Source organism: Pelophylax lessonae, assembly GCF_965119305.1.
Source record: "Pelophylax lessonae genome assembly, chromosome: 8".
Lineage (NCBI taxonomy): Eukaryota > Metazoa > Chordata > Amphibia > Anura > Ranidae > Pelophylax > Pelophylax lessonae.
This window is the reverse complement of record NC_138775.1, coordinates 264,026,434-264,047,071: the sequence shown is the minus strand read 5'-3', so window position 1 is coordinate 264,047,071 and position 20,638 is coordinate 264,026,434. Positions and strand designations below refer to the sequence as shown.

Below are 20,638 nucleotides of genomic sequence, written 5' to 3'. Positions count from 1 at the left end.
CCAGGAAAGGTGAAAGGACAAGTGTAGATACAAAGAATACATCTATAAAAGTATTATTCTTTATTGTTACACATAGATAAAAAAGACAATGTCTAAGTAACAGTACATGGCATCACATTACACAAATGTTAACAATGCGACATACATGAAAAATTCACCGAATACAAAGGGTGGATGGCAAACGGCATATGAAGAGCAAAAAACTCCCGATACAAGGACTCCAAATCCCTACGCATTTCAACTTAAAGTCTTCTTCAGGTGGTATATTGGTCCAAAGCTTTTATAGAGCATATCTGTATATATAATGGACAGACAAATATGTAATAAGTAATAAAAAAAATATACAGTGCTCTGTATATCTGTATATCTAGATGTATACATAGGATGTAAATAAAAGCTTAAAAACACCAAAAACACCCCCAAAAAAAAGCTTAAAAACGCCCAAAAAAAAAAGATGTTCAGCGTTTATTAACGTTTTTGAGCCATAAGTATTTGTGGGAATATAGTTTTGCTAAAACAAAAAAGTTACAACTGAAAAAAGCTAAAAAACGCTGAAAAATGCTACTGCAAAAAAGCTGAAAAACTCCTTCTACAGCTACAGCTTTCTACTGACATTTTGATAACATCCCGTGTGCATGAGGCCTAATAATATTAATTTACATTCCCTGTACCATAGCAGCGCACCTTTTCCCATTCTCACAATATTGTATCTACAATTTAGCCTGAACTTTTTTGTTTTGGGTAGATATGTGTAGTGTTAAAATCCCTGTTGGGCATATGTTGCTGTTTGCTGTCTTTGATGGGGGAGAAGATTTCCTATTTTGGTGGCTATAACATTCAATGACTATATATTATATGATAATAATATATAATATTAGCTGAAGACACCAAAAAATATTTTTCTAAAGGTTTGTGTAAACTAATATCTTTCCATATTGTTAAAATTAATTATTAATTATAACAATATGGAAAGATATTAGTTCACACAAAATGTTATTTTAATTTTTCTTTTTAAATGTTCATTTATTAATGTTCTTTTTATTTTTCAATTTTGTATTTGTTTTGTTATGTACTGTATGTGAATAAATGTAATAAAAATATTTAAACCAATAAAAGAGAGGGGCTAGCAGTGAATGATAGGGTAAGTTTGCAAACACTTTAAGTCGCATTAAAAGATGCGCCCACTCATAAACAATTTCATTTTCTTTTTTTTTTTGCATTAGCAATGCCCTCGAAACCCATGTCCTTTTCTTTATCAAAAGCTTAAAAATATTTCTTTAAAAAGCCAGAAAAAAAAAATTGCCTCCTATAGACTTAAATTGGGTTTGGATTTTGTGACGTTTCTCATATATTTGTAATTATAAAGCTGTGCAAAACAAAAAAAATAACATTCAATGACTATACCACCATCAACGCTGGCTAATTTCATATCACTTTTTGTCTTGGTGACAGTGGACAAACAGGGTGGAGCTCTTCAGTGGGATCATATAGACAGCAATAAAAACCTTACAGGGGTTCTAACTAGTGATCGACCGATACCGTTTTTTTAATGCCGATACCGATATTATGGTCATCAGATATCGGTATCGGCCAATATCTGCTGATATTTTCGGACATGTAAAAAACATTTTTTTTTATTTTGCTAAAGGTATTCCTTGTGAAGGGATCTGGAGGTCTAAAAGACCCCAAACTCCTCGGCACTGAAAAGCATTCAAAACGGCAAATTTGGCTGTTTTGAGTGCTGTCAGTTTTTTTAATTCGGCGCCGAATACCCGGAACTGATGTCATGACATCACTTCCGGGTTTTTTTACATGGAGACCCGGGTCTTCTCTTCGGTGGCGGTGGAGGTAGGATGCCTGTGTCTCCCGGTGGGACGGGAGACCTGGGCGAGCCACGGAAGGCGGGGGGGGGGGTTACGTCCCCTCCCGCTCCGTGTAATGACAGCTGAGCGGCTTCTCAGCCACATCGGTTGTCATTGCAAGTCAGCCGACCGTCGGCTATGGACGCTGGTACCGGGGTGATGTCTCTAGCTGCAGGCATCACTCCAGTACAAGCACTTTCCCTAAATATCAGCAATATCGGTAACCTCAGGGGCCGATTCCGATATATTGGGGAAAGTGTATATTGGCCCCCGATATATCGGTGTTGCCGATAATCGGTTGATCCCTAGTTCTAACACTTTCCTGTTATACCCAAAATGTAAGAAACAAACAAAATGGCTTTAGTTATACTAAAGGTAATTTAGTATAGTAAGTAAATTAATGTACAATCTACAACTGAATATGTTGGATCCTTCAAGACAAAGCGAAGCTAACCTACCAGATCGTCTGCTCAGTACTTTTTTTTTTTTTGCTACATTATGTTTCCAGCGAAGGGCTATTTATTTTTCATGAGCACGTTAGTCGGTAATGGAGAAATACATATTTTATAAGTCTGTTGATTAGAAAGCATATTATCAGGTTCGGTCCCCGAAGCTCCGAGCTCTGATTTGAATGACAGGGTCAGATTTGTCGGAAAACTGAATTCATTTCACTCCACTCGTTCATCAATGTGTCAGGCGTCTCGGCTCTCCACATCTTTTCCGCTGTCAGGAAGTGTTAGACATTCTCACATTATTGAAAGAAGCATTTCATTTTTTTTTTGTCAGTATAAAACACTAGGCTGGGGAGGGAGAGGGCAAAGACTTTTACCCAAGAGGGGGTGCCTTCAAATTTCGTATCTGCCCTAAAAATTGTGGAAGACTTACCAACAAAAAGTGTAACATTATTATTTGCGCACAGGGCTTTTTTTGCTCAGAAAATAGGTGCAGGAACTCTCCCTTTCTGAGACACCCCTTGTCCCCGCCCCCTACCCACCCCTGAGCACCATTCCTTGGTTTCACCCCCCTACCCACCTCCTGTACCGCATCGCTCCTTTTAGAGAATACAGAACCAAGTATCATTTTGTGATGATAAAAAAAAAAATTGTGTGGAATTTGTTAATGATAACAAGAAATGTAGTAAAATTGATACCCTGCAAACAAACAACAATAGACCCTCAGCAACAATAGATTTCCATCCAGCAACAATAGACAACCACAACAATAGACTTATAAGCAACAATAGATCCCCCCCACAACAATGGACTCCACCAATAACAATTGATCCTCCCACAACATCATACACCCCCAGCAACAATAGATCCCCCACAACAATGGACACCCCGGCAATAATAGATCCCCCATAAAAATAGATCTCTAGCAGCAACTGCAGATCATCCAGCAGCCAGCATCAATAGACCCCTCCTTCAACAGTAGATCCCTCCCAGCAACAATAGACCCTCAGCAACAATAGATCTCCAACCAGCAATAATAGACACCCCCACAACAATAGACCCACCAGCAACAATAGATCCTCACACAAAAATAGACACCACAAATGATAATAGATCTTCCCACAACCATGTACACCCCCAGCAACAATAGACACCCCAGCAACCACAGATCATTCCATAACAATAGACCTCCAGCTGCAACAACAGATCTCCCAGCAGCCAGCATCAATAGACCTATCCTGCAACAGTAGATCCCAGAAACAATTGACCTCCCCCCCAGCAACATAAGACCCCCATTCCCCACCAGCAATAATAGGCCTGCCCTGCAACAATAGACCCCCCACATAAAAATAGCCCCACCAGCAACACCACACCCCCCAGCAATAATAGATCCCCCAGCAGCTGGGATCCATACCCTCCAGCACACCCCAGCACCCCTTGCCATTACGTATATTCAGTGCTGGAGGTGCCTATGTTCCTACTGAAAAAAAAAGCCCTGTTTGCATATGTATATTCTCTTGGCTCTATAAGTTCTGCTGATTTCTGGGAAGCTTTGCAGTCTCCAGGCTAAAAACATAAACCCAAAAACTTAAAGGGGTATGCATAAGAAAATTGCACAGCAATTCACCCAGTGAAAGTGCATGTACATTTCCACAAGAAACAACTGATCAGAGGAGAGCTCCAGACACCGGATCCCATACAGATACTTTGATTTGTTTGTTTTGTAGAATTCCAAATAGGTGTCGTGCTTTATATCTCCTGAGGAAGCCTGTAATAGGCGAAACATGTCAAGATTGCTACACCATGACAATCTTCAGTAAAACTGTTTTGTGGACACTTTTATTCAAAGTTTGCTTCATTAAAATGCTTCATAAATTTTTTTTCAAATTGAAAGTATTTAATGTTTGATATGGATTAAATAAAAATTATGGAATTGTATCTTATGTTGTAATACATTTATCGGCATCCTAAAGATCTCAGCTTCTTTGGAGCATTTTTTCTTGTTGCATGTAAATTCTTTCAATGCGAAATGGGGAAAAAAAGCAAACATGGGGCAAAAAATATCAACAACCTAAGATATGCAGAAGACACCACACTAATGGCAGAAAGTGAAGAAGAACAAAGGGGTCTCTTAATGAAGGTGAAAGAGAAGAGCGCAAAAGCTGGCCTGAAATTCAACATTAGGAAAACTAAGATCATGGCAACCCGTCCCATCACTCCTTGGCAAATAGAAAGAGAGGAAATGGAAACAGTGACAGATTTTATCTTCCTAGGCTCCAAGATCACGGCAGACGGTGACTGTAGCCATGAGTTTAAGAGACGCTTGCTTTTTGGGAGGAAAGCAATGGCAAACCTAGACAACATTATAAAAAGCAGAGACATCACCCTACCAACAAAGTGCCGTATAGCCAAAGCTATGGTATTCCCAGTCGTAACCTATGGCTGTGAAGGATGGACCATAAGGAAGGCTGAATGCCGAAGACTTGATGGTTTGAACTATGGTGTTGGAGAAGACTCTTGAAAGACCCTTGGACGGCAAGAAGATAAAACCAGTCAATCCTGGAAAGCAAATCAACCCTGAATATTCACTGGAAAGACAGATCCTGAAGCTAAAACTCAAATACTTTGGCCACCTAATGTGAAGAGAGGAGTCATTGGGAAAAGACCCTAAACCTGGGAAACATGGAAGGAAAAAGGAGAAGAGGCCGGCAGAAAGCAAGATGGATAGATAGATAGCATCCTCGAAACAATGAACATGAAGTTAAGCAAGCTCTGTGAGGCAGTGGAGGACATAAAATCCTGGCGCGCTATGGTCCATAAGGTCACAAAGAGTCGGACTCGACTAAAGGACTGAACAACAAAAACAGTGATGATTAGCTCCATCTAATGGTCACATTTGATATTTTCTTTTTTAATTGGATGAAAAACATTGGACCAGCACAGGAAATAACCTAATAACATTTTTGTTTTGCCCCAAACCACACAGAATGAATGTCCATGCACTTTCACTTAGTGAATTGTAATTATTATTATTATTTTTTTTTTAAATAAATATACCCCTTAGTGTCCATTCACACTAATACGACTTGTCAGGCGACTTGGTCAGCCTGACAAGTCACGCATCGTCGCGGTCCATTGTGTAGTACAGGAACGGTTCTATTAGGAGCGACACAAGTCGCTCCGACTTAGAAAAAGGGTCCTGTACTACTTCGGAGCGACTTGCATAGACATTCATTTTATGAAGTCCGTGCAAGTCGTGCCGAAGTCGCAATGCACGCGACTTCACAGGTCGCCCCCTAGTCGGATCCGACATAGTGTGAGCAGGCTCTTAAAATGGAACCGTATGCACAAAATGAAATGTTACATATGCAGCTCCCTGAAAAATGTACTTTTTTTCTTCTTTTGCATCTGAAAAATATCAGTACACCTCATGGTTTCTGAGTGTGCCTAGGCATTCCTATGCCTCCTGTAGCTGTATAATTGCAGCGTGAGCTCATCTAAGGCTTCTGACTGCTAGTCAGGAGATTTGGAGTGGGATATGGTGATCTCACTACTGTTCTGCTTACTGTTCTCCTTGCTGGGACTGCTTCATCACACTTCTCAGACCCTTTGAATGGTTGTGTTAATTCTAAAAACACAATTGTCTGGGACCATAAAGGATTCATGCTTTTCCCGTTTACAGGCTCTTATCTTCATCCAAACTATGTGGGAATGCAAAGAGTCATTCATGAGAGCCAATGACTCTGATATCAGATTGGACTGCTTTGCACAGGACCAAGACCAGGCGAACTTTGCTAACTACATTTTACTTTTAATCCCATTTATGTCCCTGTAGTTTATTGTTTTTGTGATATCTTTTCTGTAAATATTTTCCAGCAATATTTTTCTTTTGTGCTCATTAAAACAAGATCCTAAAATCATTAAGCTCTATCTCTATGTGCTCTAACCAGAAATGAAAGAATTTGCAAGAATCTCTGTTAGATTCCTGTCTGACCGTGACAGTGAGTGTCTTCTAAGAGGTCAGAATGGGAACAGCATATGCTGTGAACAGTGCTTGTTTCCCTTAAAACATTTGGTATTTGTTACCCTTTGTGTGTGTGTAACGGGTTACTTGCAGTGCTAAGTGCCACCTATTCCCAGTCTGCTGGCTCTTAGATTGTTGTCCCGCAAACTGAGAGTGCAGTACAATCCAAGATATCTTTGTATTAATGAGAGTGCATTGCATCATACTACATCAATCCAAAAAGAGGGACAGCTGAGGGGGAAAGAGTGTCAGAGGTGTTTGGTTCCAAAAAGGAACATACATTTGCATTAGGGATAGACCGATTATCTGCAAGGCCGATATATCCGGGCCGATAGGCACTTTCCCCGATATATCGGTATCGGCCCCGGAACTGGCCTATATTGACAATATTTTTGTGACGTCATTCTGCCTTCTTAGGCCGCCTCCCTCGCCTTGGACAGCCTCATCTTGAGTAGGGACTAGTCTCGCGGGAGTGTATGACAGCCATCCACCCACCCACAGCAACCCTGTGCCAGCCAGCCACCCACATCCACAGGCTCTGTACCAGCCAGCCAGCCACAGGCACTGTACCAGCCAGCCAGCCACCCACAAGCCCTGTACCTGTCAGCCACAGGCACTGGACCAGCCAGCCAGCCCCCCACAGGCCCTGTACCAGCCAGCCACCCACAGCCCCTGTGCCAGTCACCCACCCACCCACCATAGGGTGCCAGCCAGCCACCCACAGACAGGGTGCCAGACAGCCAGCTACCCACAGACTGTGTGCCAGACAGCCAGCCATCCACAGACAGAGTGCCAGACAGCCAGCCATCCACAGGTCCTGTACCAGCCAGCCACAGGCACTGTACCAGCCAGCCGCCCACAGGCCCTGTACCAGCCAGCCACCCACAGCCCTTGTGCCAGCCACCCACCTACCACAGGGTGCCAGCCAGCCACCCACCACAGGGTGCCAGCCAGCCACCCACTACAGGTTGCCAGACAGCCAACCACCCACCACAGGGTGCCAGACGACAGCCATCCACCATAGGGTGCCAGCCAGCCACCCGCCACAGGGTGCCAGCCAGCCATCCACCACAGGGTGCCAGCCAGCCATCCACCACAGGGTGCCAGCAAGCCAGCCATCCAACAGTCTCTCCCATCTACCCCCGTGTTCTGGGGATTTTCCCTTTTTAAATGGTCCCGCCCCTTTTCCAGTCCTCATGGGTGGCGTATTTCAGCTCCAGCTGATCTGGATGAAAGAATCCTGCTTATAGCATGCAAGTCCCAGAGTCCCCAGCATTTCTGTATTAGTTGTGTGATACCTAAGTTGCGGGACAATGGCATCTTGTGGCAAAATTGTTTTGTATAACAGTAGCATTGCAGTGTTACATTTGCAATCTAAGAGCCAGCCAGAGAGTGGGCATCACTGGGGCAGTTTAACTCTGCAGTTGACCCTTTACAGACACAAATGGTCACCACCATGTGTTTTAATGTAAACAAGCACCGTTTACAGCATCTGCTGTTGCAGTTCTGACCTTTTAGAAGAAATATCTGCATCACTTGCTGCCACACCCAGACAGCAATATAACAGAGGTTATAATAGGTTCTTTATTTCTGTAAGTATGCATATTCCATACTTGTGGGACCAATGTGGAAGCAGAAAATCTCTGTAGTCTTTGCTGCTACAGTGGTCGCTACTGTTGTCCGGGGACCATGCTGCATAGTGAATACGGGTCACTCACTTGCATGGGTTCCATTCACCTGGAAGATAGTGGTGCTCACTGTAGAAGAGGCAACTACTACATTGATTCCCTACTTCCATACATCTTGATCTACTGTGCGTGAGCATAGCAGAAGTTTGAATGGGCCCTTAGATCTAACAACCAGTAAGATATACCTACTACTATATTATAGAGGTAGACTCTGGAAGGTGAACTGCAAGACTCCAGGTGATATTAATGTATGGCAAAGGTTGTAATGGTTGTATACGAGCAGCAGATACCTAGGAAGCGCAAGTTAGGTGGAAATCACTCCACAATCCCCCCCAGCCATAAGTCATACACTTGTCTGCTCTCAGCTCTGTTAGAGTCAAAGCTAAAAGTCTTTTATCGCACAGCCTCTCAGTTCTGTCTCATTTCAGCCATTCGTTCTCTTGTCCTAACCATTCTCTAGATTTCCCAGAATTCCTGTAAGATTGATGACACCAATCTCCCACAGAAAAAGGTGTTCAGTGAATAGGTCAGTGACAAAGCAAAGAGAATGTGTACATTAGATTCTATACAATAAGTGTATGGATTGGGTGATGCTTCAAAGGGTTCTCTCTCAGTGAGGAGGCATTGTTCACACTAATATACTACAATATTGACTCTGCCGCCATGGCTCTTTTACGCCTGCTGTGCCATGATGAATACTTGGGGTGGCAGCTGCATGCTGGGCGGCAGCACACAAAGTTATTGCAGATAATAATTCTTCCTTTCAAATGTGGGGAAAAGTACATGCTAAAAGAAAATCTACGGTCTTTTCATTTCTTTAATATAGAGAAGAAAAGAATCAGTTTGAAGATTAGTTACAGGCAGTGAATGAGTTTGTCGGGGAAATGCTAATTTCTGTCCAGAAAACATTGTAACTGTGCTTGAATATCTAAAACTCAAGCCTTTTTTTTTTTAGTTTTAGTGCCCTTTGAGTCTCTATAATTGTATAGGTGAACTGGTTCAGCCACATTTGGTCTGTGAGTTTGTCATTTGGTTGGGCATGTGGTCATGTGCAACCTGGTGGACCCTGAGGTCCCGAGATAGCAGGGACTCCGCCAGCTGTAAAGGAGGTAGCGCAACCTCTTGTGCCCACGATTTACAGTAGGTCCCCTGGTACAGAACCTTATTAACCGCTGCTAGGGCCTATCAAGTTGTATATGGTTCCTTGGTTCAACCAAATCACAACATCATGGTCTGTGAGGTTGAGATTTGGTTGGGCCATGTGGTCATGTACAGAATGGTAGGCTCTGAGGTTCCTGGATAGCAGGGACTCCCCCAGCTGTAAAGGAGGTAGCGCAACCTCTTGTGCCCACAATTTACAGTAGTCCTCCGGGTACAGAGCCTCTCAACTGCTGCTAGAGCCTATCAGATTGTATATGACTGCATGGTCCAACCAAATACCAAAATCATGATCTATGAGGTTGGGATTTGTTTGGGCCATGTGGTCATGTACAGCTTGGTAGGTCCTAAGGCCCCAAGATGGCGAGGAGTCCCCCAGCTGTAAAGGAGGTAGCCCAAACTCTCGTTCCCACTATTTACAGTAGGCCTCCTGATTTAGAAACTTATCAACTGCTGCTAGTGCCTATCAGGTTGTATATAACCACATGATCCAACCAATTCACAGCATCATGGTCTTTGAGGTTGACATTTGGTTGGGCCATGTGGTCCTTTACAGCCTGGTAGGCCCTGAGGTCCTGAGATGGCATTAAGTCACCCAGCTGTAAAGGAGCTAACCCAGCCTCTTGTATCTGCAATTTACAGTAAGCACATTTGTGCAGGATCTGGATTATTAGCCACTACTAGGGCCTACCAGGTTGTGCAAGACCCCATGGCCCAACCAAATCACAACCTCATGGACTGTGAGCTTGTGATTTGGTTGAGCCATTTGGCTGTGTATAATCTAGTTGGTCCCAAGGCAGCAAGATGGTATCTGGACCTAAATATAATGGTGTGGCTCTTCAGTTCTAGAATCTCTCATCCTGTTAATGACCGAAGGTGATCATGGAAATTCTTTGGTGTGTAGAAGCTGCCAACCCAATATTCAGATTCTCCATACTTATACTACCACTATACTATTGGATGATAGCAATTATATAACATATATATTAACCTGCTTTCCCAAGCAACTATAGGCCAGGGATTTGAAAACATTCTACCCATTTTGGCTATACTGCAGATAGCTTGTTGCATCTGAAGTGAAGGGAAATCTCCACAACAAGCAATTCAGAAAAAAAAAAAAGAAAAAACTGAAAGGGATTTTAATAATTTACCTCTATGTTCACAAATTAATCAAAAACATTTTTTTCTTTAAATATATATTAGGTCAGTCTAATTCAGAGTTCTCTTCCATCAACTGCATCCCAAATCCAGAAACCAGAGAGCTCCTCACATACAGTGGGTATAGAAAAGAATCACCCCCTTTAAAATAATCACATTATGTTGCTTAGCAGCCTGAAATGAAGACAGACCCAGTTTTTGTTTTATCCATCTGTATTTACTCAGTGCAACTTATAACATCCAAGTGAAAGATATAACACCAACATGTCAGAAAAAAAAACAGAATCACTGAGTTGGAAAAAGGATCAGCCCCCTCCTAAAAATGACTTGTAAACTCAATCGGTTGTAGCTAATCACCTTCTCAATGGCATTTGACTTTAAACTGTGATCAGCTGTGGTCATTGATTTGCTCAGCATCTTTGGTGTGTAGAAGCTGCCAACCCAATATTCAGATTCTCCATACTTATACTACCACTATACTATTGGATGATAGCAATTATATAACATATATATTAACCTGCTTTCCCAAGCAACTATAGGCCAGGGATTTGAAAACATTCTACCCATTTTGGCTATACTGCAGATAGCTTGTTGCATCTGAAGTGAAGGGAAATCTCCACAACAAGCAATTCAGAAAAAAAAAAAAGAAAAAACTGAAAGGGATTTTAATAATTTACCTCTATGTTCACAAATTAATCAAAAACATTTTTTTCTTTAAATATATATTAGGTCAGTTCTCTTCCATCAACTGCATCCCAAATCCAGAAACCAGAGAGCTCCTCACATACAGTGGGTATAGAAAAGATACCCACTGTATGTGAGGAGCTCCTCCTCCTCCTCCCGCCCCTTCTCCTCCTCCTGCCCCTTCTCCTCCTCCTCCCGCCCCTTCTCCTCCTGGGTCTGCCCCGCCCACCTCCCCGGGGATGTGTGGGTGGGAAGTTTAAAGAAAAGAAAAGCTGCAGAAAGGGTAAGCCTCCATACTGGGTAAGCTCTCTCTCCTGCAATAAATGTAAGGGGGGCTCTGTGTGGGGGTCTCTGATGTAAGGGGGGGCTTTGTGTGGGGGGTCTCTGATGTGAGGGGGGCTCTCTGATGTGAGGGGGGCTCTGTGGGGGGGTCTCTAAAGTGAGGGGGGCTTTGTGTGGGGGTCTCTGATGTAAGGGGGGCTCTGTGTGGGGGGCTCTCTGATGTAAGGGGTCTCTGTGTGGGGGGCTCTCTGATGTAAGGGGTCTCTGTGTGAGGGGCTCTCTGATGTAAGGGGGCTCTGTGTGGGGGGTCTCTGATGTGAGGGGGGCTCTCTGATGTGAGGGGGGCTCTGTGGGGGGGTTTCTGATGTGAGGGGGGCTTTGTGTGGGGGTCTCTGGTGTAAGGGGGGCTCTGTGTGGGGGGCTCTCTGATGTAAGGGGGCTCTGTGTGTGGGGGGCCCTCTGATGTAAGGGGGGCTCTGTGTGGGGTCTGTGATGTAAGGGGGCTCTGTGTGGGGGGGGCTCTGATGTAAGGGGGGCTTTGTGTGGGGGTCTTTGATGTAAGGGGATCTTTGTGTGGGGGATTTCTGATGTAAGGGGGGCTCTGTGTGGGGGGTCCCTGATGTAAGGGGGGCCTTTGTTTGGGGGGGTCTCTGATGTAAGGGGGGCTCTGTGGGGGTTTCTGATGTAATGGGGGCTCTGTGTGGGGGGTCTCTGGTGTAAGGGGGCTCTGTGTGGGGGGTCTCTGGTGTAAGGGGGGCTCTGTGTGGGGGGGCTCTGATGTAAGGGGGGCTCTGTGTGGGAGGGCTCTGATGTAAGGGGCTCTGCGAGGGTCTCTGATGTAAGGGGGGCTCTCTGAGGGTCTCTGATGTAAGGGGAGCTCTGTGAGGGTCTCTGATTTAAGGGGGGGGGCCTCTGTGAGGGTCTCTGATGTAAGGGGGGTCTCTAATGTAAGGGGGGGTCTCTAATGTAAGTAGGGCAAAGTTAATAGTGAGTCATGCAGATAGCAAATAGAGGAGAGATTGGAGAGGAACCAGACGCAGTGTTTTGGATTCAGGTTAGTACACATTAGAGTGGGATATCCTTTGTTCATTTTTCACATCTGAAGTTTAGAACCACTTTACCAAAAGATGGGTGTTTTTTTTGAATAAAATTAAATTACAAAATTGATTATGTAGCAATCATATCATGCATATTTCTTTCTTAATCTAAATTGAGTTTTCAGTTAGCATTAAGGATAAGGTTCCACTTAGGTGTCAGATTTATAATTGGTTTTAGGACTTTAAAAGACCCTGTCACCAACTTAAACGTAAAAGAAACGTTAACGTAAACGCACAGAAAAATCAAGTATTTAAAGTGATTACATGCAGGGTTTTCCATTTCTATCAATTATGTTTGTTCTCTTGCAATATGCCTTTGAAATTGCTTTCAATGTGACCACTCCAGGAAGCGTAAATTCCCTAGAACAGCCCCTTCACTCCTTGCACGTCATAGCCCTCTCCTCTTTTGGAAGTGTTTAATTAATGTCTGTGCTGTTCCAGCTCCTCTGCCCCTCCCTTCACCTTCCTACATACTAACCTTTTATGTAGCCACAGGGGGGTGAGTGAAGGTAAATACTAGAGGGGGCCACTTGAGTGTGCTGGGGCTGCTGACGTTACATCCAAGATGGCCAAGCTTAGCAGCAGTCTCAGGGATTTTGAATGTCTACACAAGGGAGGCTTTTACAGATAAATAAAATGCATAAAGTATATTAAAAGCATATATAATCTTATGGGAAAATTTTTGTTGAAGGGCACTCTTTATGTCTAGAGGAAAACAGATTTCATCTCCAAATACGGAAAGGTTTCTTCACTGTAAGAGCTGTGAAAATGTGGAATAGACTCCCTCCAGAGGTGTTCTGGCTACCTCACTAGATTGCTTTAAAAAGGCCTGGATCGTCGGAATCCCACCATTGCAAAGCGGACCAACCTCCAGGCTTCCTCGTGGAATTCCCTGCTTTATAGTAGTCCATGCTCAAGTCTCCCTGATTTCTGGTAAGCATCCATCTTTACCATAAAGTGTCATCATACCAACGACATACAAAGTCCATTATGTGAAAGCTTTCCTTTAAGGTTTTCTGCGGTAAGGGGCCACCTTGAATAATATCAAGGATCTTATTTGGGAACACAATCACTTTCTTCAGAGTGGCATGTTTATTTGGCACAGAATACCTTTCTTCATACCCAACACCGTTTGAAAGACTTGTGTTTTTTTCAGTGTTTTTTTCAAAGTTTTTGTTCTCTTGATCAACACGGACTCAATCACCATATTTTACATGTTTGGCTCCTATTTTGATATGTGTTAACCACCAAACAACATGTTTATTGATTCCAATACACATTAGGTTAGCGCACTACCCAATTTATTTATTCTTCCACATTAGAATTACAATAACATTAGAAACATTTACATTAGCCCGTGAAAAATCTTGGCATGTATTGCCCATAGCACAGTTATACAGGCACATCCACATTTGGGACAATTTGTGGGGAAGCCAGTTAACCCAAGTGTATAAATATGGATTGCGAGAAGAAACTGTAACGCTTGAAGGACCTCATGCATGCATACAGAGAACCTTAAAACTCCACACAGAAAATGTCCCTGTTGAGAACTGATGCGTAGGATGTTACTGGAAACAACAAAAGAAAGGGCACACGGACCTAATGCACATATTCTACTTACAAATGCATAGTAAGCATAAGCATGTAAAAGGGTGCTGATGAGGCCACCTCAAGATCCACAGTGCTCAGCCAGTAATGTGGGAAGCCCTTGTAGCATCCAAAGGCTTACGCGTTTCGAGGGTCAAGCACTCTTCTTCAGAAACAAAAAAAAGGCCACTATTCCAATTAAGAGGGCTTCAATGCTAGCGGGGAATGGTAGACCCATATGGACCTCTACCGAAAGGTTTTTTTCATGTTAGGAATTCTTCTTTCACCAAACAAGTTAATATAAATGCAAAAGCATTTAGTGCTAAATAAGGTAAACTGCATCAGTCAATGAACTAATTTGGCTCCTGACCCAAGCCCTTAGAGGTATAGTTGTCCTTGGTGTACAGGCACAGCTTATTACCAAATGGTTGGCCTCCAGAGAAGATGACTTGCACCCAGAGCCTTGGACAAAGTATTTTCCGATTTCATTTAGAAGGTCACCATAGAGTTCAGTAATGCAGTTTGTGCTCATTACCCCAGTAAAAGTCTCCCTACCCAATAATACCACATTACTCACTTTTGCATTGCTGGGATAAACATGTTCTGCTGTGAATCTTCAGATTGAAATCAATAGCTGCTTATTTTATTGTTACCTGCCTACAATCAGAGAAAGCAGTATTGACTGTGTCTTCCTTCATATTTGACAGAGTATGGATTAGACATCAATATGGAGAGCTATTAAATGTCTAAATCGCGGAAATAAATGCTAGAAAACAGTAGAGGAGATGCAGCCTGCTGGCATCTAATGTGCTTTCGGTGTATTATGCAAAGTGAGGTCAGTAGTGAAATCTCACCAGATTAAGATGAATGATTGGTTTAGACAAACAGATTAAGATGAATGATTGCCCCACGCCATAGACATGGCGAGTCTTCGCCCGTTTCAGCAACGTTCTTTCCAGCATATAGCGCTTATCTCGTTGTCCATGCAGAATTCATTCAGAGAGGTTTGTTGTTTGGCAAAAAATGAAGTTGAAGATAGTGAAGAATTTTTTTTGTTATGGTGAATTCACACGAAGAAAAATCTGTGCAAACTTTGCCAAACTATGGTTAGTTTTTCCTTTCTAGGAAGTGTGTCTAGTTTGTTGAAGCAGTAACCACGTTCTTGAACTAAACATAGATGGACCCAGAGAAAACAGTGATCCAGATTCATATTACAACCAATAATGAACTCTCCACATGGAGTAACAGCTTGACAGCAGTTGTTGAGCAGCGGTGGAGCCTTCTTGATGTTGTTCCCGAAACACGTTGGTTTGAATATGTAATTTTTACCAATACCTAAAATGATCTTGTACTATTTCATCTGGTTTTGGTTGGGCACTACTTTCTGTATTCCTATGGTGTGAGCTACTGTTGGGTACTTATTGAGGGAAGCCTTCCTGTGTGGGAGCCGCCTCGCCAGAGCTATTGAGCTTGTTTGAAGTTTACCTTCATCTGACTACATGTGCAACTAAGTATTCTCAGTGCCAGTGACTCAGTGAGTATGTTGTTCTGGAGTCATATTCAGGTCCTGTACGTATGCATAATCCTTAAAACTATTTTAATATCCTTAGGTGGATGTCATATGGCGTCTGGGACTTCATAGTGGTGATGTCTGAATGATGCCTGCAGCTGCTAGCGATTCCCTCACATGTAAAAGCCATCTTAGCGGCCCTACAGTGCTTCTCTGGTGTCTCACGTGCGATCAGGGAGCCGGAGAATGAATCAGCTGGCGGTGGCGGTTTACCATAGAGCTAACCAGATTGTCCCTGGCCATCTCTATGACCCTCGGAGGCCGGAAGCGACATCATGACATCGCTTCCGGCGCTGGCCATTTTATTCCCTAGGGCAGGGTTTCTCAAACAGGGTTCCTCCTGAGGTTGCTAGGGTTTCCTTGAGTAATGGGCAATTTCTGCCTCTCCAATAAGTTCCCATGACATCATTGTTCCTTTTAGCTATCTGTAAGGGGCTAATTCTTCCCAATGATGACAAGAGTAAGGAGCATTCTTCCCACTGACTGTCACACTAATGTGTCATGAGTTGTAGCTTTTTAATTTTTAGCAGGGGTTCCCCGAGACCAGAAATTTATTTCAAGGGTTCCTCTATGTTGAAAAGGTTGAGAAAGGCTGCCCTAGGGTCTCTGCTAAAAAAATATATATAATGTTTGGGAGTTCTGAGTAAATTTCTAGCAAAATATGATGATTTTTACATGTAGGAGAGGAATGTCAGAATTGGCTTGGGCTAGAAGTGGTTAAAGCAGACCTTGCACTACAAGCAAGGTCCCCTTAGAGCCAGTTCAAATACAGGCAACCCGACTTGCCGGGGCGACCTGTGAAGTCGTGGTGCACAGCGAGCACCGCGACCTCGGAGCGACATGCACGGACTTCATATCATTGAAGTCAATGCAGGTCGCTCCAGGTCGCCCCAAAGTAGTACAGGACCCTTTTTCTAAGTTGGAGCGACTTGTGTCGCTCCTATTAGAACGGGTCCTGTGCTAATCTATGGCAGGCGACCCACGGCGACTTGTCAGGCGACCAAGTCGCCTGACAAGTCGCCCCAGTGTGAACCGGCTCTTTTTTACTTTGCCTCCCGATCCCCATGCCAAAACACTGCAATTAGGGAAAAAAAAACTGTGGGAAAAAAAAGGATATATAATTATATATTTTTCCTTTTCCTGGTGTCCATACTGCAGAGGGTGACATCGTCAACCACCCAATGAGATTCTGGAAAATGCTGGTTAGCCAAAATCTTTCTAGATGGCACTTCAGGATAGTATATGAGCATATATTGGGGCTACTCTTCATTTTCTGGGAACTTGCTGGAAGGAGCATGATATCACCCTTGCCTAGGTGCCATAGACAGAAGCCAGGGTAGGGTAAAGTAATGGTAAAGTCTCTTTTCACCTGTTTTCACTGCCCTTCTTCCACTTGGGTGAATAAGGCCTAACAGCTTCAAAAGCAGTCTGGAGTTCCCAAAAACTCATCTAAAATACAAAACAACTCAGAGTAGAAAAAATTGCTATATTTGGTGCTTTTCTTCTTCTTGTATGTTATATTCCAGCTCTATTATACCTGTTCTCTGCGCCTACACTTTTCCCGCATCCTTTAAATGCTCAGGGAGGAAGGTCTATCACTGCGTTCTATCGTACAGTTTGCAGAGCGAAGCGCTGTCAGGAATGACGGAATTACACAAGCACATCTCATTTCATTTTACATTAAGGTAGTTAACTAAATTGCATTGAGTAGATTATAATTATCCTCCGCCTCTCAATGGATCATGTATTGTTTCAAAATTACGCTCAGATATTTTTCAGGCATTGTGCGAAACCGTAATAGAGAAATTGAAGTTTCCATCGGTTCAGTTGTTGAGTTATGAAGACATCACAATTTAATGTATTTCATTGTAAAGCCTTTTCTAGCTCAATATTTCATCTTGTGAAAGAGGTGTTGGGCCCTTTTCATTAAAAGAAAATTAAAGTAAAAACTACAGGCAAGGCGCGGCTTTCACTTTTAGTTTTACCATATATTTTGGATATCTACTTACATTGTTGCATGTAGTTAGTTATTGGAAGTACTGCTTGGCAGAAAAGTCCTGTGTATGATCAGAAACACTCCAAGATTCAAAACAATCCTCCTGCGCTCGAGTGAAAAACCAAACAATGGGGGGAAAAAGAGGAACTCTTAGATGGATATGACTACTGGTCTTGCTGCCCCCTCAGGACCAAGGGTTGCCTGCTTAAAGTACAACAAAAGGCAAAATGTTTGTATTAGTTTTGGATAGTATGGAGATGGATTAGAATGTTTGTCAGGTTTTTATAGCTGTCTGTGCCCCCCATTGAGATTCACCCTCTCTATTTGTCCTATTTACCATTATCATTGAAAATAAAAGTAAAAGAAAATCCCAAATTTTGGGTTGTCCCCAGAAAAGTAATAGAGGGGAAATCTTCCAGTGGGGACCAGTGGTGGCTGGTGCTTAACCACTTTGCCACTGAGTACCGTAGTACTACTGCGGCAAAGTGGCTCGTTATCGTCTGACGACGTAGTACTACGTCATCAGACACTCCTCCTTGTGGGCGGCGCTCGCGCGCTGCCGGAGGCTCGCTCCCGCTGTATTCAGTCACAGCAGGAGTCGGGCCAGGGGAGGAGCAGCGGCGATCGCCGCCGCTCTTCCCCGATCGTCGGGGATCTAGTGTGGAGATCTCCCAAGTGACAGGGAGCGACAGATCGGAGTGTTCAGCATAGCTGAACACTCCGATCTGTCCTTGTGTCACTCAGTCACCTCCCCCCCACACGTCAGTAAGCACCAGGCATACATTAACCCCTCCCTCTCCAATAAAATTAACCCCTTCCCTGCCAGTGTCATTTTTACAGTAACAGTGCATATATACAGCACTGATTACTGCAGTAATGTCACTGGTACCCCCAAAAGTGTCAAAAATGTCAGTCAAGGGTCCGCAATGTCGCAGTCCCGCAAAAAAAAACGCAGATCGCCGCCATTACGCGTTAAAAAAAAACCACCAAAAATGACAGAAATCTTTCCCTTTGTTAGTAAACGCAATAACTTTTGCGCAAACCAATCAAAATACGCTTATTGTGAATTTTTTTTACCAAACATAGGTAGCAGAAAACAAATTGGCCAAAAATTTTAAAAAATTTAGATTTTTACATTTTTTGGGGGGGAATTTCATCATATAAAAAAATGTGAAAAATATTGTTGTTTTTTCAAAATTTACGCTCTTTTTTTGTTTATAGCGCAAAAAGTAAAAATCGCACAGGTGATCAAATACCACCAAAAGAAAGCTCTGTGTGTGGGAAAAAGAGGACGTAAATTTTGTTTGGGTATGGTGTCGCACGACCGCGCAATTGTCAGTTAAAGTCGCACAGCGCCGAATCGCAAAAAGTGGCCCAGACGTAAGACAGCAAAATGCTCTAGTGGTAAAGTGGTTAATTTTCTTGGGGGGGGGGGCAAGCCAACCACATAACACCCCCCATCACTCAATTGATCGATTGCCTGTCTTACCCCATGCAGGTGGCGTCCTTACCCCTGCGTCTCCTCTGGAGTCCTGGCAGTCGATTCTCCTCCCGGCCAATCAAGAGTTAGGACTCCCGGCCAATCTGGACTCAGGACTCACTTCCTGATTGGCCGTGAGGAGAAACAGGGAGACATTAGCGAATATTAATTCGCTAATGTCACACAACTGGGTGGGCTTTGGGCGCAGTGCTCTGTTTTAAAAGTTTTACCTATAGTTCTACTTTACCTTTAGCTTAAAATGCATGGACTTCCATAGTTTACTTTTAAAATAAAGAATAGCTGGAGAATACAACCTGAAATGATGCAGGGTTTCTAATTATTTTTGAAATTCTTTAGTGTAGTTTTAAAGTAGCCGATATGCTGTAAAGAGCACGAGGCCAGTGTAGTCACCACTTTCTCCTTGCAGTTGTGCACTCCTGGGTACGATTCCCACCAGGTACAATATCTGCATTAAGTCTGTACTTTCTTCCCGTGTTTTATCATTAGGAAGTAAAACTTACATACACGCTGAGTTCAATCTCAAGGGATCAAAGAAAAACCCATCACACCCTCAGAAATAATATTTGATCCAGGGGAAGGGTAAATTATAAAGCCGTTTAACAAAGAAAACAATCCTTCCTGATCCACAACAAGAGTTGGCTGAATCCCTGGATTTATATTTTATGTATTTTTTAGAAATGTAGATAACCCTGTATTCTTGTTTCTCGAAGGAAAGCAAACAACCTGTTAACAGTTAAAGCCTGACTCCGGTCAAAATGCTTTCCTTTTCTAGTTTTGGATAGAGTTAAAGTGTCAACAATATCCTTATTTAAAAAAAAAAAAAAAATCTATACATGCTACTTAGTGGCCCTGTAATCTGTTTTAATCAAATTGTTTTTTACTGTGTTTTTCTGCCTCCTTTTATTGTCTATTGTGAGCTCCTGAATCTCTCCTTTTCATGTCACTTCCTTTTGTTTGGAATGAGCAGTGCACGTTAGTTGTGGTCATGTGCATTGCTCTGTGCATGCTACAAAGCCTATAGTCCAGTGGTCTCCAAACTGTGGCCCTTTGTTTGCCTTTATCTGGCTCTTGAAGCACCATTCCATCCACTAACACCAATGATGGAGTACTATTCCTTGCACTGTCCTCAGTATTGGGGCACTATTCTTCCCCGGACAGCAGCAAGGGAACATCATTCCTACCCAAAATACCAACAATAGGAACAATTCCTCCCACTGATACCAACAATAGGGCACTATTCCTCCCAACAAAACCAAAGATGGGACACTGTTCCTATCCTAAATACCAACCCTAATTACCAACAATGGGCACCATTCCTACCATAAATACCAACAATGTGCACCATCCCCACCATAAATACCAACAATGGTGCACCATTCTGCCCACTAATACCAACAATAGGGCACTATTCCTCCCACTAAAACCAATGATGGGGCACTATTCCTCCCACTAAAACCAATGATGGGACACTATTCCTACTCTAAATACCAACAATGGGGCACTCTTACTACCCTAAATACCAACAATGGGGCACCATTGGAGCCAAGGGGCCACATCATGTAGTAAAAGTGCCAACGTG

The 20,638-nt window shown here is 43.1% G+C and overlaps 1 protein-coding gene across 2 annotated transcripts in view; it reads left to right on the top strand.

Annotated features, from left to right (window-relative positions):
• The window catches only part of ST6GALNAC3 (ST6 N-acetylgalactosaminide alpha-2,6-sialyltransferase 3), a 541,180-nt gene that overhangs the window by 230,618 nt on the left and 289,924 nt on the right, over positions 1-20,638 (top strand). Inside the window, exon 2 of one of the 2 annotated variants that reach the window (XM_082266230.1) lies at positions 14,700-14,827. The exons of the other annotated variant lie outside the window; for it this stretch is intronic. Within the exon in view, the coding sequence (XP_082122356.1) occupies positions 14,756-14,827 (72 nt within the window). The 5' untranslated portion in view covers positions 14,700-14,755. The remainder of the gene's footprint in view (positions 1-14,699; positions 14,828-20,638) is intronic. 2 annotated transcript variants of the gene reach the window in all.